Raw genomic sequence first — 20165 nt, forward strand, 5'->3', positions numbered from 1 at the left:
CCTACAACTAAAGAATGAAAGTCTGTCTTATACATCACAATGGATATAAGAGAATTATCCACTTAATATAAGTGCTTTTTTAATAATAGGGTGTTCAACATCTTTGGAGTAATTGTTTAAAGATAGAAGGTTGTAAAAAAGAAGGATGTTCTGTCAGATTTCACAGTAGCACAGATACACAGCCAATATTTAACTGAATACTAAAGAAATTTTCAAAACTGTCACTTACACTTCTGTTTTTCTTCAGTAATTCATACTCCTGTTCTTGTCTCTAACAAACAATAACTTTTTTGAGATAATTTCAATACAATCTATATGGATGTGAATGCATCATTCCTTACTACAAAAAAATATGAATTTGATTTAAGATCATATTGTTGTAAAACAACTTATATATGAAGAATGGCTTATGGAATTCACATTACAGATGCTATTGTTCAGTTCTTCAGTCACCCAGAGTAGCTATATGATTGCAATAAAAAGTTTAGGAGCCTTTTACTTTAGCTTAAGAAAAAGAGAACACAAACTTTCCATCAGAAACATGTATCTACTTTGGAACTACCAGTCTTTTAGGTACTTTGAGAGCAAACAGGAGATTACTTGCTGAGGCATCAAATTCTGTGGGGGTTTTTTGAGTCAGAGAGAATAAAGACTGACCTCTATACTGCAGTTTTAGTTGCAGCAAGGACAATATTTTATGAAATTTTACAAATACCCTAAAATTTTTCCTCTAAAGAATATACCAGTCATAGAACTCTGCCTTCTCTTTTTCGGATAATGAAAATTCTAGATAGAAAATCTGAAAGTGGTGTTACACAAATGTTTGGGTAACATTGGACAGTACAAAATCACACCTATGGATAGTTTTCTGGGCTATGAAGATAGGAGGCCACTTGTATAAACCTAGTGAAACCTTCCTGGATGCTACCACTGGCTTCAAGGTCGGAGATGATTTCATGTTCAGACTCCAATGCTGTTCTTCTCATGAACGCATCAAATGGAGCAGAGAATCACACTCAAAGGATGAGAGGAAAGTTAATTTTAAAGCTGTCATTGTTAAAATTAAAAAATCACAATGAAGAGTATGGAAGTAAAAAAACTGTGCATTAGTTATTTCATATAGCTTCGTCTAACAGAAATTTGGTGTGGACATGGAAGTAAGTTTCACTGGTTTATACTCAGTTTACTCAATTGCAACTACTTCTTTTTTTCCTTTTGCTTTACAATTCTTCCTCAACAAAGAGATTAAATTTGAGTTTCTCTTCTGAAAGAAGATAATTTTTTTTAATTGTTTCACATCGCATAGGCTTTTAAATGCCTCATAAAAGTAAAATATTTCAAATAAAAATTGATACAAGACAGATCAAGGAGAAAAAGAAGAAAAAATCCTTCCTGAAAATATCTTCATTGACGAAACTACCAATGAGTGAGCACACACTGTAATAATGCTTGTTGTTTTCCAGAAAGATGAGAAAGTTTGTGCATTTGATATAAATTTGAATGTGATGCCTTTGTCAACGAACAGAATAGGTAATAAGCTCCTTTGAACAATAGTGTCTGGGAAAACATCATATGATACATAACACGGTTAAATATCGTTTCTAAAGCAGACATTATTTTAAAGAATTGTGGTATTTACTCAGCTATTCTCCCTACCAGCAGAATCTGTTTCAATGGTAGGAGCTTCAGTTCAGGGAACTGGGCAGTATGAAAGCAAGAAACTCAAAGAATTGTGCCTTTTAAATCTGTGCAAGATATATTTCTTATGTGTTACTGTATAAAATGGCGAAAGATTCTACTATGAAAGCTAAGTGATTTATTACCTTGATATGGAGCACAGGTGAACATATTTCTTCCTTTTTCACTGATACCATTAAGAAGTATTGCTTCATTTATCTTATATATTCTACCTTCATTTATCTTGCGTATTTTACCTTCAACACTTGTTAGCAAGCTGCAATACAAACTTCCAAAAGAAACTTTTGATACTCAAATAATGAGATTCCTCTGTACAAAATACAGTTCTGGAGACTTTGGAATGTCATTCTTTTCACTCCTTCTGTAGGGCGAACATTAAAAGTAAATTAAAAAATAATTTAGTGAATAATGTTGAAAGAACAGAAACATTGTCTTATCTTACTAACTATCCTCTCTTTTTAAGTGTAAACAAACTAATAGCCTTTTTATAGGTAAAAAATTTTGAAAAATTCTTAGTTGAATGTACTTCATACTTCAATGTCTATGCTATTGAATGATGAATTACATTAGTTCTTGACTCATATGGTGAATAAATCAACCAGATGATTAGTAGTACAATTAAGCCATGGGGAAAAAATAATATCAAGAATATCAACATGACACATTACAGGGTACATTTGAGAAAATCATTACAAACTAAGTTTTAAATATGAGAAAGCAAATAATTCTCCCCTTGCCTCCCCAAGGATGTCAAGAGCTGTAGCCAAGCTCCTTGGGATAAAACTTCAAAATCCAGCAAGGATTGGTTTACATAAGACAGATGCTTACCAGGCTGGAAGACATTCTCTGTGCATTTCTATGAAAGGCTTTCAACAAAGTTGCAATAATAGCATACATGGGAGACATATGGAGCTAAGGAATCCAAGAGAAAAAAAAAAAAGAAAAATACATATTAGCTAGTATTTAAAGTCTAGTAACTGAAGCAAAATAAACTATAAGATCTGCCTTCTTTTCCTATTTTTCTCACAGGACTCACTGCAATATATGCAAATTAAATAAAATATAATTGTTTCTACTATTGAAGGCAAAGTCTGAAAAGCCAAAAAGTTTTCCTCTGGCCATCCTTCTGTATTACTCTTGACACTTTAGCAAACCTAACTGTCATTGAGCTTCTAGGTGTTCCTGGCAGTTCCAACCCATAACAGTCCATTTGTCTAAAACGTTTCGGTTTGATTATAGAGTCATCACATAATTAAGATTTCCCTGAAGAATCACAGTCTTATCTCTGAACCACCTCTCCTATGTATTTTACCTTTCTAGAAAAGGAAGCTGGAGTAAACAATATGCATTTCTTTTCATTTGGTTGTGTAATGTAACTTAAGATGGCACAAAAAAAATTACTATGATAAAAATCACACGAGTAGTAAATTTTGTTTTTCAAACAGTTAACTGATTCCAAGCAAGTGGCAGTCACACTTCTGCTATAGCTGTGACACTTTCCAGGAATTGCTATTATGCAGTCTAGTTTTTCTCAATTGCAGGAAATCTTGTGCACATTTTGTTGAGGAATACATCTGGTCCAGGTAGCTGGGCTTTCAAGGTGCAGACTGAGATGCAGGTTGAGCTCTGAGTGGGAGTCCAAGACAAGAGGTTGTGAACTGCCACTCTTTGGGATAATAAAGGACACACAGACAGGTGACACCAGCCAGGTGAATGCATACTGGGAGACACAGCAGGAGCTGGGAATTACTGATCTTTTGGCTAACAAAGGAGATGAGGACTGATGACGTCAGCGGGGTGGATGGACACAGAGAGGGTTGCAGAAGCCAAAGATTCGGGACGAAGAGCGAGACTTGTGTGCAGTCAGAGTGTGAGGGTATTAAAGCCCAGGGGTTCCTTTGCTGGGGGTCCCTCTTTGGAGGCACCAGCTCAAGCTGTTTCTGTGTTACTGCACTGGGAATAAATGGCTTTATGGAACTTGACATTGGAGACTCTGCTGTGGGAAACCTGGGGCCAAACCAGAAAGGAAACCTGGTCTGGCTGTGTGTGAGTGGGGTGTGCAGGGAGTCAAGTGGGGACCTATTGGTCACTGGAGCCACTGCTGTGAAGGGGCTCTGGTCCCAACAGTGAAAGTCTCTGGTGTTGGGAGTGGGACTGACAGAGTCTCATGAATGGTCAGATCGGGAAGTTTCCTTAAAAATCTAAAATTTCAATTTTCATTTTTCCTTTTTAATGTAAATATTTCATATATTTACATATACATTGAGAGACACAACATCCCAATTCCATAAAAGAAAAAGAACACCACAATAGAACAAACATACACATAGTTTACCACACAGAAAAAGCTCAAGGCTGTAGCCAAGGCCTCTGCTATCATGGTAAAACTAATGTATACAAAACTTCCTAATGACCCCAAGTGGACCATGCCCTCTGCTACAGGCAAATGGCATATCATATGGAATATTACTTTGATTAGGTATTCAACTGTCCTTACTATGTCGCCTCCCAACTTCTTGCCCAGCCTACTGGTGAAGAGGAGAACGTTGGAAAGACAGCCCTGATGCTCTGTCAGCACTGCTCAGCAGTAACCCAAATGCTGGTGTGTTATCAATACTTTTCTAGCTACCAATACAGAGAACGGCATTTTGTGGGATGCTGTGAGGAAAATCTTAAACATCTCAACCGGACCCAATGCACACATCCTGTCCTAAAATTTTAGAACAAATTATTACTCTCACATTCTTCCTTCACTGAGAGGAGTTCATCACTTTCCTTTGATATGACTTTTTTCTGGGACAGAGAGGATATTGCTCACAGTTTTACTGAATCAGCACTCTGAGCTCATTTTACTTTTGCATCAGAAAAAGCATAGATGTAAATTTATTTTTGAGCCTGAAAACTTTTGCTAATTATTTTTAAAACCATAAAGCTACCACTGCCTGGTACAACTGTCTTCAGCTTCTGCAGCACATGAACATGAGTAGCAGCAATTTTTTTCTGTTGGAAGTGAATGGAAAATATTCTAAAAAATTCCACTCTTCTTTATGAAAAACAACCTGACTGTTTATAGAGTTAAATCTCTCACTGTGGAAATTTAAGGTCGTGGCTCACTGTAAATGTGGCAAAGCTCCAGAAGTTAACATGCTCTTTGGAGGTGAACCCTTCAAGCTCAGCTCTTTGCTATTGATTGTGACATTTTCTTGTCAGCATGAACATCCAATATCCAACTGAGGCAATATTTCTCATTAAGTTGTATAGACTATGAACAGCATAAACTTAAACAAATATGCAGTGTCAGAGCACAGGCAAAGTACAGCACGCAGTTTTAATAAACTGAAAACAATATATCTGACAACCTTCTCTAATTTTACTTTTGACACAGTTTATGTTTTATTCCATCCAGCATCCCTCTTTTTGTCATTACTCTAGGTTCTATAATCTTTCTTTTTTTCCCAAGTGAGGGACTTCATGGAAGGCTTGATGCTTCTTCACTGAATTCAACAATAATACTCTCATTGGCAGCAATGGTCCAGTATCAAGCCCATCTCTAAGTAAAGCTTTTATTACCACTGCTCTGTTAAGAGTTGAATACTCTTTTCTAGCAGTACAATTCATGTATTAATTCTTCACTAGACTCACAGATTTTAAAGCACGAAGAAAGCAGCATGATCAGCTAATCTACTATCTTGCATAGAATAGAGCATATAATTTCACTTCATTCTTATAATGCATTCATTACTTCCAACTATATTATCTCTTTCTAAAAGACAGTTCTGCCTTATATGTCACTCATTCCAGAGAATGTGTCATGGCCTTTGGTTAAATTGTTCCAATGGCTCACTAATAATGGCCAGTCTTCGCGAACGAAGATTTGGGAAAGGTCTTTTACCTTTCCAGCCTGCGCAATGGATTTTTTAGGTGAGACACAGCCTGCGCTGAACTGAGCCCACCCTTTAATCCTAAGGTTCATCTGCCAGGGCCAAGCGAGCTTGAACAATGGCAGTGAGGTCCTCAGGACGTAGGTTTGTTTAGAGTGACCTTCTCATAGATGGATGGCCTCACAGGGCTAACGGTTTCCATCTGCCCGGGGGGACTGGGATTCGAACCTGGGTCGCAGCGGTGAGAGTCCCGCATGCTAACCACTAGGCCACCAGGGGTCCCAATGGCTCACTAAATCACTAAACAATTACATTTCAATTTTCAGTTTGTTTCATTCATGACGAAGTCACCTCCTAAACTTCTCTTTGATAAACCAAAATGCATGTCTCTGTTAAGGCACACTGTCAAAACATGAATACTTTTATGTGTGTTTTCTGAAGCTGTTTCAATCTGTCATCATTGTTCTAAAGAGCTTCGCACAGTCAGTATTCAGGTAATGACCTCACTAATGTAATGGACTGTGGTAATAAAATTTCCCTCTTTCTACTCAATAGTCTCTTGTTTATTGAGGCTCAATAGTCTGAAGGTGTAATCTGCCATGGGAACACTCAAAGTGCTTTCTGAATACTCACATTTCAAATTTTGAATTTTGTATTTGTTAATAAAGATATCAGATTACACCTTGCAGAAAGCAGAATCTGACCCATTTTACTTATTATCTTTGAGGTATTAAACAGAACTAAATTTCCGTAATCCTGTGTATTCCTTGTACAGAGATAATTTGCCTTTTCAAACACACATATAATCACAATTTACCTGACAGAGGCATAGAATTATTTTCAAATTTCTCAAAATTTCAAATTCCCCAAAGCTTAGAAGACCGTATCCAGTATATGTATATAAACTGAGCATATCTCTGTGACTGTAAAAGACGTGAAAAAAACCCAAAATGTGTAGAAATTTAGACAAATCAGAAATTAGAAAGAGGAAGAAAAAAGACAAGTAGAAGCAAAATGATGGAAGGGGGAAACCCTAAAAAACAGAGAAGTAGTTTGAATTAAAGCATCGGGAATGAGGGAATAACTCTGTTGTTTTGTGGAAAAGCTAGACACTGTAGTTGGATGAGATTTAAACTGTAAAAGGCTTTCCATATTAATGGGAAATAACAAGGTTGCTAAATAACAGTATGATAGATGTTGTTAAATCAGCGGGTCTAGATAATTTTGCCTTCAAGTACTTTAAAGAGTCAGCTGAGCAGATCACTTGATCATCAGTGATGATTTTCAATAAGTCTTGGAGCACTGGAGCATTTCCAAAGGGTTGGAATGAAGCTAATGTTATGCCAATATTTTAAAAGTATAAATGGGACATCTAATTATAGGCCTGTCATCCTGACATAGATCCCAGACAAATTATGGAACAAGAGGTATGGGATTTGATGAATAACCTATTAAAAGAGTATAATATAATTAATGGCAATCAGCATGGGCTTATAGGAAAGACATACTTTCAAACTTGCTTGTAAGCTGATCAGGAAAAGCTATCATTGGACTTGGATAAGGATGGTGCTGACGATCTTATTTTACTTCTATAGGTCGTTTAGTTTCATAATGCACATGCTGATTAACAAAGAAGAAATTACAAACACCAACATTATACATATTAAACTGAATAAAAACTTCTAACATGTAGGCTTTAATATACTGTGTTTAAAGAACCATCAATGAGTGTGTGTTCTTCTAAAAACATGCCAAAGGGCTTTCTTTTGGCTTTATTTGCAGCCTCAGTAAAACAACATTATTGCTGAAAGAATATAGTGGATAACACAGCAACTGGCGGAGGGGTAAATGAAGAAAAGCAAAGATTGCTGACAAGAAGTTGTAATCCCTCTGATATTTGGGATAAAACAATATTTTATTATAGGCAACAAAAATTATGTATCTAGGGACAACAGTGTAAAGAACACTCAGGAAATGGAAACTCTATCCTGAGGATTAAAAGTCTAAAACCTTGGGGATGACACAGTAACATACTACATCTGGAAAAACATAATGCAAACCTGACCTATGCAGCATTCAGACTATCCTTCTTGGAATATGAAGTCTATCTCTGTACTCCTCAATTAAAGAAGGACACTGATATATTGAAAAACAAGTACAGAAAAACATTGGAAAAGTACTGAAGCATCAGGAAATAAATCTTACACCTAAATTTAAGGTACTGCTTTAAATTTTCTGATGCACCAGTTTCTTTGCCTCTTTTAGCATAGACAGCATAGCAACAACTTTGGTAGGAAGAAGTCACCTTTCCTGACTATTCCCAAGGAGTTCAATCTGCTTAAGAACTACAAAAGAAGGTAAAGGATTCATTTGACCATAAGCTGTCTGTACTTACATTCAGAACAGAAATATGGCTGTGGAAAAACGTGATAACCAGAATCCTTTTACAAGACAGTGAAGCTTCTTTTTTTTCTCCTCTAAAATCATACAATAATTCTAACAAAAAGTGTAGTTAAATCATTAGCTGTGAGCTTGTTTGACTGCAATCATTTCCCACACTAATTGACTTCCACAGGTCAGCACTAATACATTATTCCCACAGATTTTGCTCTTGCTACGTCCTGTCCTTCATGGATCCTCTTTAATTCAATAGCATTTATGAGATTTATGTTCAGTGTCAATTCAGTCACTGTATAAAAACAACTTTAAATACTGAAATCCAAATGAATTATTTCCCTGCACTTTTTATCATCTTACTGACAAAAATGGGAAAAAACCACCCACCACCAAAAATCTACAGAATAAACTGTAGCCAGTAGTAAAAGAAGTAGCACAGATGACTTCTTTGGGCAACAGAAAGTAAGATTGTAATGTGTAAATTCAGAATTTGCTTGTCAGTTTAGCTGATTTTCATTCGGCTTGTAACAAGTTTTCCTTTCTTTGGAACAGAACACAAGGAATATTATATTCCAAATGTTTGGTTTGATTTCTAGAGAATACTACATATTTCTGTATTTTGAGGAATAAAGAATATGTGTTCCTCTTTTTTATGGTTAACAGGTAATGCTTTGAAATGCTTTAGTTTCACCTGGCTGTTTATGCAGTAACCTATTTTGAACAAAATTGTTTGACAGCATTCCCAGCCCATTCTGAGGAATCAAATACACAATCTTGTGAATGAAAACTGAGATAGTATAACCACAAAATTTTACTTTACTGGATGTTGACCATATCAGTTTCCACTGAATTCAGCATGATACTAACTAAAACTCTCAAACAGCAATGTCAAGGAGAAACAGTATTCCATAATTCTGACTGATTCAGGACTCCTCTGCATAGCAGACAAAAAAGTAATTGAAGAAATAGCTACTTCTTTCAGTGCTGGTTGTTCCACTGCTCTCCTTTGATTGTGAAAAAAATATCAATATAAAATTCAAAGCAAAGAAATGTTGAAAAATAAGAATATTTTGAAAACCAAGCTTAGCGCAAAACTGAGTTGGCTTTGCAGCCCCAATGCTACTATATGGGACCAGTACCAGTAATAAGCCAAGTGAAGTTCATGCAAATTTCTAGAGATTTTCCAAGTAAGGAATACTATTTTGAAAAAGAGTAAATAATAAAAGTCTTATTTTATTAAATACTACAGAAAACTGCTTAAATATTTCCATCCAAATGTGGTAGAGCAGTTGAAGAGCAGAAACACATACAAGAATACAACTTTCCAATTATGCAGTGCCAGAGTTAAATTTTAACTGGAGAATGATTTTATAACAAGCAAAAAATGCATTATCTTGCTATTAATTAATTGGCAAAAGCCAGAACAATCACTATGAATGTAACAGATTACCTGGTTCCTAAGTATTTCACATTGCCAAGGTACTAGAGTGTGAAATTAGTGAAGTACTTATGCAATATACAGGTATTGTTAACATGATTATACCTAAGAGATGATTCTAGTAATGATAACTTGAAGCTCAGGCTAGAACAATTACTCATTTACATCAGGTGATAAGGGTGACAATTTTAAAGGCCTCCATCTTGATTCCTCCAGGCTAACAGCATCTGTATGGATATAGTCAATGCAGCCATGCACTAAGTAGTGTGGAAAGTTTATTTTCAGTTGAGAGGTCTGATTTTATGAGTTCTGTGTGGTGAATACATAGCTAACGGAATATTTAGCTATGGCTCAGTGTGTTACATAGAGCACTAAGCCATGGAATATATTTAAAGAATAGAACAGAACAGAACAGAAATGTCTTAAGGGACCCTCAAAGGTCATTTAGTCCAGTTGCAATATTTTACTCATACAGTTTACAGGCTGTAAAGTTGTACATTGACTGCAAAATTATAAGGTGGTTGAAAATTATGAATGGTCTAAAATGACACAGTAAAAATTATGAAATGAGATAAATCATCTAAGGCTAAATCTACGTACTGATCACAAAGTGTCTGTTTGGATACTTATTTGGAGTCAGTTGCTCATGAATGTAGACAGATTGTGCTCATACTCAATTCATGGAAATGTCAGTGGTGATCAGTAGTAAACCAAAATCAATGGCATTTCTTAGAGCAAGAGCATCAGTTCAATATCTTTGTCTTTTTCAAGGGGATCATTTTGGAAGATGCAGGTTCTCCACTCTGTCAGTAAGAGCACAGCAAGAATAACTTGATCTTCACAGACTACTCAGTGAAGTTGTCTTCTGATCAGGCTAGGAAAATCAAGCTAACTATCTATCTATCTATCTATCTATACCTACCTATATCTATTTATATATCTATCTATATCTACTCTAAGAGGCTTGCATAATGGGTCAAGCTATTGACATGACTTGAATTCCCCTATGTTCAGGAAACAATATTACTTACCTCCATCCCTTTGGTATGCCAGGGTTGCCAAGACAGACTCCTTGCTATGCTCCTGCTGGCATGCAGCTAGAACCAGCAAGAGTAAGGTCTGTGAGAAGGCTGAGGTAACAGGTAGGTGATGAGAAAACTCTGGGTAGTTTAGATTGGGCAGCCTGTTCATTTTTCATGAACCGAGGGAGTCCCATTAAACACCAGTGGAAAACCTCTCTGCCCTAGGAAAACAGCATCTATAATGCTGTCCATTTTATTTACCACTCCATCTTGAGCTTCAGTGAGAATGCAATAAGGTCCCAGATCTATCACAAGTAAAAGTGCTTATTTTTTTTTTCTTACTGGCATTTGGAAAAGAGGTGATTTCTTCTTTTTTTCTACTTCACTAATGTTATACACACTGAAGTACCTGTAAAAATGTCTTGAATAAAACTTATATGGACAAGAATGCTCTCAGGCACATGGTATGATTCTTGGGGTGTCCCACACAGGGTCATCATCAATGATCCTGATGAGTCCCTTCCAACTCAGCATATTCTATGATTCTATGAATTGAGACATAGATTAGAAAGAAACAGCCCAGTTATGAAGATATATCTTGAATTTTGCAAAAGAGTTTTGACCTTTCTACAATGTCTATTATGTCTCAAATGTGTATTTTGTGTGAACTGACAGTTCCCTCTGCAGCTGGACGTACCACCAACCATTTCTAGAATTCCAGTAGACAAAGTCTGAACTTTAAAAGAATCCCATTCTCTTGAAATACCACTATCCCATTTAAAGTTGTTTTTACACAGTGACTGAATCGACATAATCTCTTATTCTGTCACCAAAGCCAACTTTCCTAGAGCTTCTCAAGCACTGATGTTTGAAAGGAAAAAAACTCAATATTTCTTTGAATGTAGGCCAGAAAATATCTTGTTCTTCAGGAAAATGCGATCACAAATACATGGAGATGGTTGTCCTAGGCATCTTTATCTTTCTACTCCTTTGTATTGATGTCCTCAAGCAAGAATTCTTAATTTCATTTTGAACATATTAGCTACTGAATTATAAATCTAGAAACACTGACAACTAGCCTGAAGTAAATTTATTTTAATATAATGTGAAACTTTTATTTGGATCCTGTCTTCCTCCAGTGGCAATATAATCACCAAGATAATTTGTATGATTAGCTGGAAAACTCTTTTTCCATACTGCACATGCACACATGAAAACTCATGGTGGTTTATTTTCTTATGTATTTCAAAATGCAACTGAACACAATTCTTTCCTGTTGAACCTAAGATTCATAAGTCTACAGAATAAGTATATTTTTAAAAATGTTTGAGGGAGGAGATCCTTTAGATATTGCTATTGAGACATTAGATTTCATCTTTCCTAAAAATTTTAATAATAAACATGGGTGGAACCAGTAATGGTCTCATTCCAACAACATTCCAACAACTTGCTTTAACATGAACCACAGAACTAATATCTGAGAGGGTGACACATTATTCCATTCTAAGCTGATCATTAACTAATAAAGATGTTGCCATATATGTGCTATTTTGTAAGTAATGAGTCCTTTTCAGATTCCAGTGTGATGGAGACAATATTCATGGATGCTGATATTTTCTGAAAGAAGTTACTGTAAGAACAATACCAGAACCACTTATGCATATTAGCCAAGCAATTTTTGTTTCTTTGTAATCGGTTATCCACCTGTCTGAATTTCTCTCACAACAGCTCAGACATTTCTAAGAAGGAGATGACTTTTTTCCACATATAGAAAAACATGCTGATGAAATTTTCCTTTGTCCTTATGTCTATAAAGTCCATATCAACAAATTCAATTTTCAAGTTACTAATCTGCACATTTCATTATTTTTTTTCTTAAATTAATCTGAACTTTCAAAAAGCTGAAAGTTCTCGCAGACTGTGACTAAGCTTGCCCAAGCTCTCCTGGTACCTCAAGCCAATCAGAGCGGTTATTCATAATGCAATGCTGCTACAAAAAAATAAGTATATTCACCTTCTATCACAACATTTTTTGTGCAGTAGACATGTTCTTGCCTTTTCTCACATCTCGGGAGGGCATAAGATGAGGACAAGGGACCACTGTGAGAGCCAACAGTGTGAGACGGAACTGACACTGAATTAAAAGCTGGGATGAAAAGAAAGAGCAATTAAATCAGCTGGTAAACTATAGCATAAGTAGTAGAGAGGAATCTAGCAAAGACATAGATCCTTAAAAATAACAACTGTAGCCTTGTCAGGAGAGATGGAGAAAGGCCACTAAGAAGGAAGACTTAAAAAGCATATGAATAAAGAGCAGAACAAAAATTGATAGGAGACTCCTGAAACAATACTTGTCCTGGCATCAGTAGTCTATTTTAGAACAGGAACAATATAGAAAAACAAACAAACAAAAATATAAGTGGGGTGAATGTCACTGCTAGTTGCACATGCCTCTTCCCATTTGTTTGCCATTTGTTTGCCAGAATCACCTGCACAAAGGAATAGTGAAGGGTGTAATAATTTTCATTCATAAGACATTACAGTGGAAAGGCAAATAAAGTGGAGCAGTTAGTCTGAGCAATTAGTTCTTATCATTCAGTTTGTAAAACTGACAAAAATGCATGACCTTGATGCCTTAAGCCCACAATGATTTTCTTATTTTTCTACCTTATAAGTTTTATAGGTAATAGAAGTAGATTTTAGAAACAAACCCCTTTCTCCCTCCTCCCGTAGTACCCTTTAGTTTATACATTCCTTAATCATCTCACCCCATTCCATACCCCCCTATCACCCTACCCCCATATCTAGTAGAAAATGTTTAGTCTTTTAGTCAAGGCAGGCCTGTCTTGTTTGGAGAACGCTTGTATCTTGGCCTAAACCGCAGGACAGAGTCAAAGAACTGGGTCACCCTGCTCTCTGTACGCTGAAGATGATGAAGATGATGAAGAGGGGGTCCCAAAAAGCACCCCAGACCCAATTTCGAGAGGCGGGCCAGGGGGTGGACCAGGCCAAAAGTTATAGGGTGGACACACTTAGGATTGGCCAAATATTGTTATAAATGTAACATCCCGGGCACAGCCTGGCGCGCGCCGTGTAACATCTGTTGCCTTGGCATAATTAAACCCTTTCTTATCTCACCCCAGCTTACGGCTCCTGAATTTTTTCGTAACACCAGCTGAGCAGGCATCACCTTCATCAAATGTCACTGAAACCTTCTCTTTTCACCCTTACAATAACACAAACCAGGGATTTTTCTTTACTGCATCACTCATAGAAGAGGTCTAGCTGATGCAACTGAAGTTCTTTGTCATCCAGTTGAAGATTCGGTAATGCAAATTGTATCACGTATTAGAAATTTTTAGTTTTTTCCACTTGCTTTTACAAGAATTAGGAATATGTATGCAAAAATCCTCAATACATCTACAAGTCTGACATTCAGATTCTCAGATTTCCTCAGTGACCTGACACAGGAGGTGAAATAATTTGTCTCAAGGCTTTAAACAAGGTAGAAGAAGAGAAAGAAAATGTTCTCTGAAAAAAGTAAAAAGATTTGTAGGTCAGGTGCTGGACTTGCACTCAGGAGACCAGTGTTCATTTCCTGATTCAATAGCACATTCATTATATAACACTGAGCAGATCTATGTCTCTGCCTCCCACTTGCAGAGCAAAGATAACACTGTTTAACACTCTCTACCTACAACATCCCAAAAACTACTATGAATTGCTGAAACTTTCTAATGATTCTATATTCACAACTTTGTCCGTACAGTCTCTCTTAGGAAGAGGCTGAAGGGAAGGAATAAGCCATCATTTCCTTTCCCACCAAAAATTTCCTTCCTCTGTGATCAGCTAACCTGACTGGTTTTGTTACTGTTCAGCTACTCTCACTCTATTGTCCTTGTATTGGCCTGGTAACCCATAGTCAAACTCCAAGAACGTTACCACTCTCGGGAGTCCTCCAGATTATGTATTGTCTTATTTATTCTTGCTTCTACCCAGGATATCATCTTTTCTTTTCCTGTAAATTCTTTCTTCAAGGAAAATCAGAGATGCAGGAAAATACATGTAGATAAATCCTTAGAAATGATCTTTGGAAACGAACACAAAGTCAAAAGCTTGGTTGTAAAATGTGGACAAAATAGTATTTGGTGCTCAGCAGCCAGGCCACCTCTCTCCACCACCCTCCTGTCATTCATAGGAAAAGAGTTCTTGTTAATTATGTATTGCAATTTGTGCCAGAATAACATGCCATATGAGTCTATGACCAGAAAAAACCCAAAGTAACAGTAAGTGATATCTTAAAGCACAGAAATAATTTCTGAAAAAAAATTGCTTATAGAGAAAATAATTTTTTAAATATTAAGGCAACACTGAAAAGACCATTTCTTCATTAAATCATCCCCGTTGGGTGTCTAATGTGTTCTAGTTTTGAAAAAGTGATGCTGAAGTGATGCTATAAATTTCACACAAATATTCCAGTTATTTACCAAGTGATTAATAATAAATATATTATTGTAGATTTCTATTTTTATTTTTTTACTAGAATCTTAAAAACGCTGCTTCAGACATGCCCCTTTCCTGTTATTTATCAATACTGAAAATGTTTTATTCTCATTTGGCAACTTATTTCTTTATTTTTCCTAAGATTCACATCATAATTTTGCTCATAAAAATGTTTTGAAGCTGTATTCATTTTAATAATTTAACAATAATACTGATCATGTAATGTTTGAAGTGTCTCTTCAAATGGAGTTTAGACTTTTTATACTGCAGCATTTTATTATGGAGTTTTCTGATGTAAGAAGCTGAATTTTTTCCACTCAAGCTCTTTTATATTCATAAATTAATTTATTTTGATAGGAAAAATTTCATTGCAGGCTGAGCTCACAATGTCACATAATTTGTGTTGGATTCCTTCCTTGTTTTAGCTGGATAAGCTCTCCAAAATTAACAAAACAAGTTTGAATCCAGTTCTTTTCTCCTCTCTCAGACGCAAGGCTTTGGACAAGAAGACTTTTCTTTGATAAGTACCTGATTTTTCATTTGAGTTTAGGCATTATGTGAAGGGAAGAGGACTCCATTGTCAATGTTTTGAGTTAGAAATAGGAGCCAGAAATTGTGAGTCCATAGCAGTGAGTGCTTTTTTAAGTACTCTGTCTCTGAGGTACTCTTTCCCTTACTTTAGGACACAGATGGAGATAACTATTGTCCAACAATCTAAACAAATTAACAGTTTATACAATGGGACTTACTTTATACTTGTGTATGTCAAATGTCTTGAGGAATCTAGCTCCTGATGCCTGATCCAAATCAAATACAGGGAAATGCTAAGCTTTCTATTAAAATCCAAAATAGAAACATCAAGCTACAGTTTTCAGGTGGCACACAGCATCTCTGTTCTGAACTGACTACTAGTCTTAATACATTGTTCATGTATTTTACTCAGAAACACAGCAGACATTATTTCCTGTTCCCAGAATACCAAGAATCATTTCTCAGTACTAAGAAAAGCCATCATTTTTTTTTCTCTGTAATTTGCTTCTTTATTCAGTCTTTTGAAATGTCAACCAGGAAAAAAATTAAAAACAGAGGAGGTATTGTTATATGCATTTTAAAAAAGAATACAGGTACCAAGTTGGTAAGAAATGCATTACTTCTAAGTGAGGCTTGTCTTGTCATACTACTGTCATTTCTTTATGTCTGAATTACAGTAATTTTTAAATCCTAATCTTAATTTAGGGCAATAGGATGCTCACAGCTACTACATTCTGTAAGTGTTTGCATTTGCTGCACATTGACATATTACTGAATGGACACCTAGAGTAAATTATACATATAGGATAAGTGACAAGCAATAGAGGCAAGTATAGACATATCTGTGTATAACAGTAGCTGTAAGGGATGGGCAAGGTAGCATTTTCATACGTCCATCAAAATCTCTAAAGCTGATCAGAGAATTACAGCTCAAATAATCTCAGTACCAAGAACTGATACAATTAAGAATTTTAGTTTTAACCTTTTTCTAATTAAATATCTGAATGTATAGGGGATGTCCTTTTACTGCTGAAGTGTCATAGGTACCCTGAATTTTTTTTCATGGATCTTTTTCTCTAATTCATTTAAACTTTCAAAAAGCTACATTTTTCATTGCAGTATTGGTCTCTACTGCATTATAATAAAGATACTAACAAAAACAACAAAAAAACTTTATACACTGAAAGTCTAAGCTTCAAATCGAAGAATTTTAAAAAATAATCCAGAACAAACCAAGTTAATTAAAGTCTCAAATGCTCCCTCTTTAGGTGATCAAAAAAAAATAGTTTTAAGAACAGGCTGCTCCTAAATATTGCATGTCATTTTTTCTTTTAGAATTGCTGACACACTGCACTATTTGTTAACCTGGTCCTTCCTAACTCAGTGGGGCACAGAAGTATAATCAGTGGGGCATAGATGTACAATCACAAAATTGAGGGTGGAGCAGAAAAGTTTACTGTTACATGCAGGAGGCTGCTGAGAAGCCATGGTTACTGCCCACTTCTGTCAGCAAAGTGTGTATTGAGGTGCCTGATCAGCAAGGTGAAGGGAGAATTTTAATTTTTCTTTTCCCCAGAGTCAAGGTGGTTTTATATTCTCAGCATAACTGAATAAGGTAGTGTCCAGAAAAAAGCACCCTTGGAATTCTCCCTACTGACTGCAAAGGATAAAGGTTAGTGTTTTACTCTGTGCCCAAGTGTAGCTTCCACTCACACTTGAGCTAGAGTGCAAGTCTTGCATACTGCTCAAAGGTTTACAGTGTCAGGGCTTTTGCACAAAAGCCAGAAATTATTCTGAAGGATTTACATATCTGAGCTGAAAATGTTACTGCATGATAAACTTCTACTTATATTCCTTTCAAGCAAATGAAAATATGTAATATCATATATATACAAGCATATGAGTGTGTGTATGTATATATATGTATGTATATATATATATAAAAAAACCAGTTCCAAGCTACAAGTCACAAGGATACTAAAAAAAAAATCTAGCTAGATATCAGGAAAAAGGTTCCCACGTTATGTCAATTTGCTGCAACATGAAGTGAATGCATACTTGCTTCTTTTTTAAAAAATATTTTGGATTAATCAGTATTTGGTCAAATGACCTATGCATTTATTATTTCACTTTGAAAAGTAATTTCAAGGCCAATATGGACACATGAGCTGTCCATCTGTGTCAGAAATGTCCAAATGAATTTTACCCATTGTGCTTTGCAATATTCCAGAACTTTCTGAATTAGAAGTGGATCAGAAATAAAATATTTTAAAATTATTAGGGTTTATCAGAAAATGAAAATCTGCTATGGAAAAATATTGAAGTTTTCAATTTACTCAGTAACTGTACAAAACTGAGATCTTTCAATTTACTCATAAAGAAATTCATGTAAAGATATGTCGATTAGTAAAAGGTGTGGTCAAACTTTTACTCTAGCTGTTCTAACTGAAGCTATTTGTTGGTTGAGGATTTAGGGTCTATCCATAATTCTCACTTGTTTTGAGTGGAAAATGCTATCTAAAAAAAAGAAAGCAACAAAACCAAAATAAAACAAAAGGAAAAACCCCTTAGATTTTATATGATCCCACTTTTTCAGTCAGGATTAATTGATGTATTTTGACAAAATTTATTTCATCCCAAATTCCAAACTGTTCTTTCTCCAGCATTCTCAAATTTTAATGATTTAGATAAAACTGGAGATAAATCTAAATAGTTTTTATTCCAAAACCTAATCCAAATAAACCAAACTTGACCAGAGTGAAAATAAAAGCAGAATAGTCTCTTTAGTGAGCTGTGGTCATAACAGACTTAACCACATCAGAAGGTTGAACTTGGGATTGCACTTCTTGATTTCTAGAATTGCTGCATTCTAGAAACTGAAACTTAATTATAAACCACTGCCACACACTCATAAAGATAAGAAAGATGAGACTAACAACAGCTATTGTTGCTTGATAGCCTGTTAACAAGACCATGATGTGCTATCATGATTTGGACATTGCCTCTTCTCTGAGTGACAGTATAATTGTTTGTTTTATTTGTATTATATCATACTTTTAAAATAGAGATTAAATTTTAATAACGAAATAGAGCTTTTAATTTTAATAAAATAACGTTGCTGAATGGAAAGGTATTTTATTACTGTATCATTTGATTGGTATGGATTTAAGAGGTTAAAAGAGATATAATTCAAATATGATATGATTTAAAAAAAAAAATCACTTAGCAAGCAAAACTTTCTTCTCATACATGAGATTTTAATCAAGTAAACATACAGTTCTATATCACATACAGTTACCAAGAAACTTTTATTGCCAGAAAAAGACAGAAAGACTACTGAAACATCTAAACATTCAAACATGAGCATAGAAAGCCTGAAATAATGCACAAGTCTCAGGGGGTCAAACATAGTCTGTTTCCAATTCTCCCATCCAGGTTTTCTTTCAACATAGTGGCATGTGTGGCACATTCTTTTTTTTAATGCAGATCTTGTCAAGTCCTTACAATAAACAGATTCATACAACTCTTTCTCTTGACATGTCACTCATGACACTTGTTCTCAGAGGACAAGTTTTCATTTCTGAATTCCTTACTTTAATGAACTCTTTCTATACCATATGATAAGAGAGAAAATCACTTGAATTTTGAAAAGTGTGTAACGTACTACATATTCTAATTACTTCCAACTGAATTTAAAACTAGCTCTCACACTGCAATGTCAGCTATGTTAGGTATTCTCTTATTTCATTAAAGAATGACAAAAATTTTATTGAATATGAATAGTTATTAAAGACTATTATAAACCCAGAAACCCTGTCATATGAGATTGAGAAAAATCAGATGTATGTAAAATCATCTTAAGTGTTGTTTGTTATCCAGTTCTTTCAAAGATGAGAGGTTTTTAAAGAACATGTAGTTAAGCTCAAGTACATAAAAAGTTATATCAGGCTCAGAGTTTCAGAACTCAAGATGTTCCTATAATAAGATGTTTGGAACCAGAGAAACCTTGGTAAGATGTTTGATGACATTCATGGGTATGGTCAAGACTTTGATCAGCACAATGAACAGAAGAGTTACAAAACATAGGGAATTTATTTATAGAAAACAGTGCCAGTTCATATGCAGGGTTGAGGTAGTTATCAGTGAAAACTGATGTCAACAGTAGGATGAAGGAAAAAGCACTAAAAGCTTAGCCTTGAAGTTCAGTGTCATTTACGTTACCAGGTTGTTCTAACACTCAGTTTATGGATGGATGCAATGATGCATAATTTAAATGTAAGCAGAAAGGACAATGCAGTCCATATAAAAAGGAATGCCTCTGAGACAATGAATATTGCCAGCAGAACAATTCTGGGCATAAAGGAAAATAAAACCACTAAAACAGGTTTGTAAAGTGAGATAATGTAGTGAATTTCTTTCTTTCTATGACCAGTGTCTGAACATTCTACTCTAAAGATTTTGAATATCCCATATGAAACAAGGTTACTTTTGATTTCACCTATTCCAGTAGAGAAAAATAATCGACTGTGGGTTTGGCAGTTGCAGATAAAAGTACTTTCCAGAGCAAATACCTCTTATGGTCACAATTGGAGTTTTGGCTGCATACACTAATCTCCGTGTGTCATGGTATGCCCATGCACACTTATTTGATGATGACTTCAGGAGCGCTAAGAACCATGCAGGAAAAATTTTAAA

The 20165-nt window shown here is 35.4% G+C and overlaps 1 protein-coding gene across 3 annotated transcripts in view; it reads right to left on the reverse strand.

Moving 5' to 3' along the window:
• Positions 1-2040: 2040 nt before the first annotated feature.
• FAM19A5 (family with sequence similarity 19 member A5, C-C motif chemokine like) overlaps positions 2041-20165 on the reverse strand; it is a 505659-nt gene continuing 487534 nt past the window's right edge. For 2 of the 3 annotated variants that reach the window (XM_027679254.1, XM_027679256.1), the window contains exon 4: positions 2376-2610. In XM_027679254.1, coding sequence (XP_027535055.1) covers positions 2506-2610 — 105 coding nt within the window. In that variant the 3' untranslated portion in view covers positions 2376-2505. Of the gene's footprint in view, positions 2060-2375; positions 2611-20165 lie in introns of those variants that run through there. The other variant, XM_027679252.1, reaches the window with a different exon arrangement.

The sequence above is a fragment of the Neopelma chrysocephalum genome, unplaced genomic scaffold, assembly GCF_003984885.1.
Source record: "Neopelma chrysocephalum unplaced genomic scaffold, ASM398488v2 Primary Assembly neopelma1_45, whole genome shotgun sequence".
Taxonomy (NCBI): domain Eukaryota; kingdom Metazoa; phylum Chordata; class Aves; order Passeriformes; family Pipridae; genus Neopelma; species Neopelma chrysocephalum.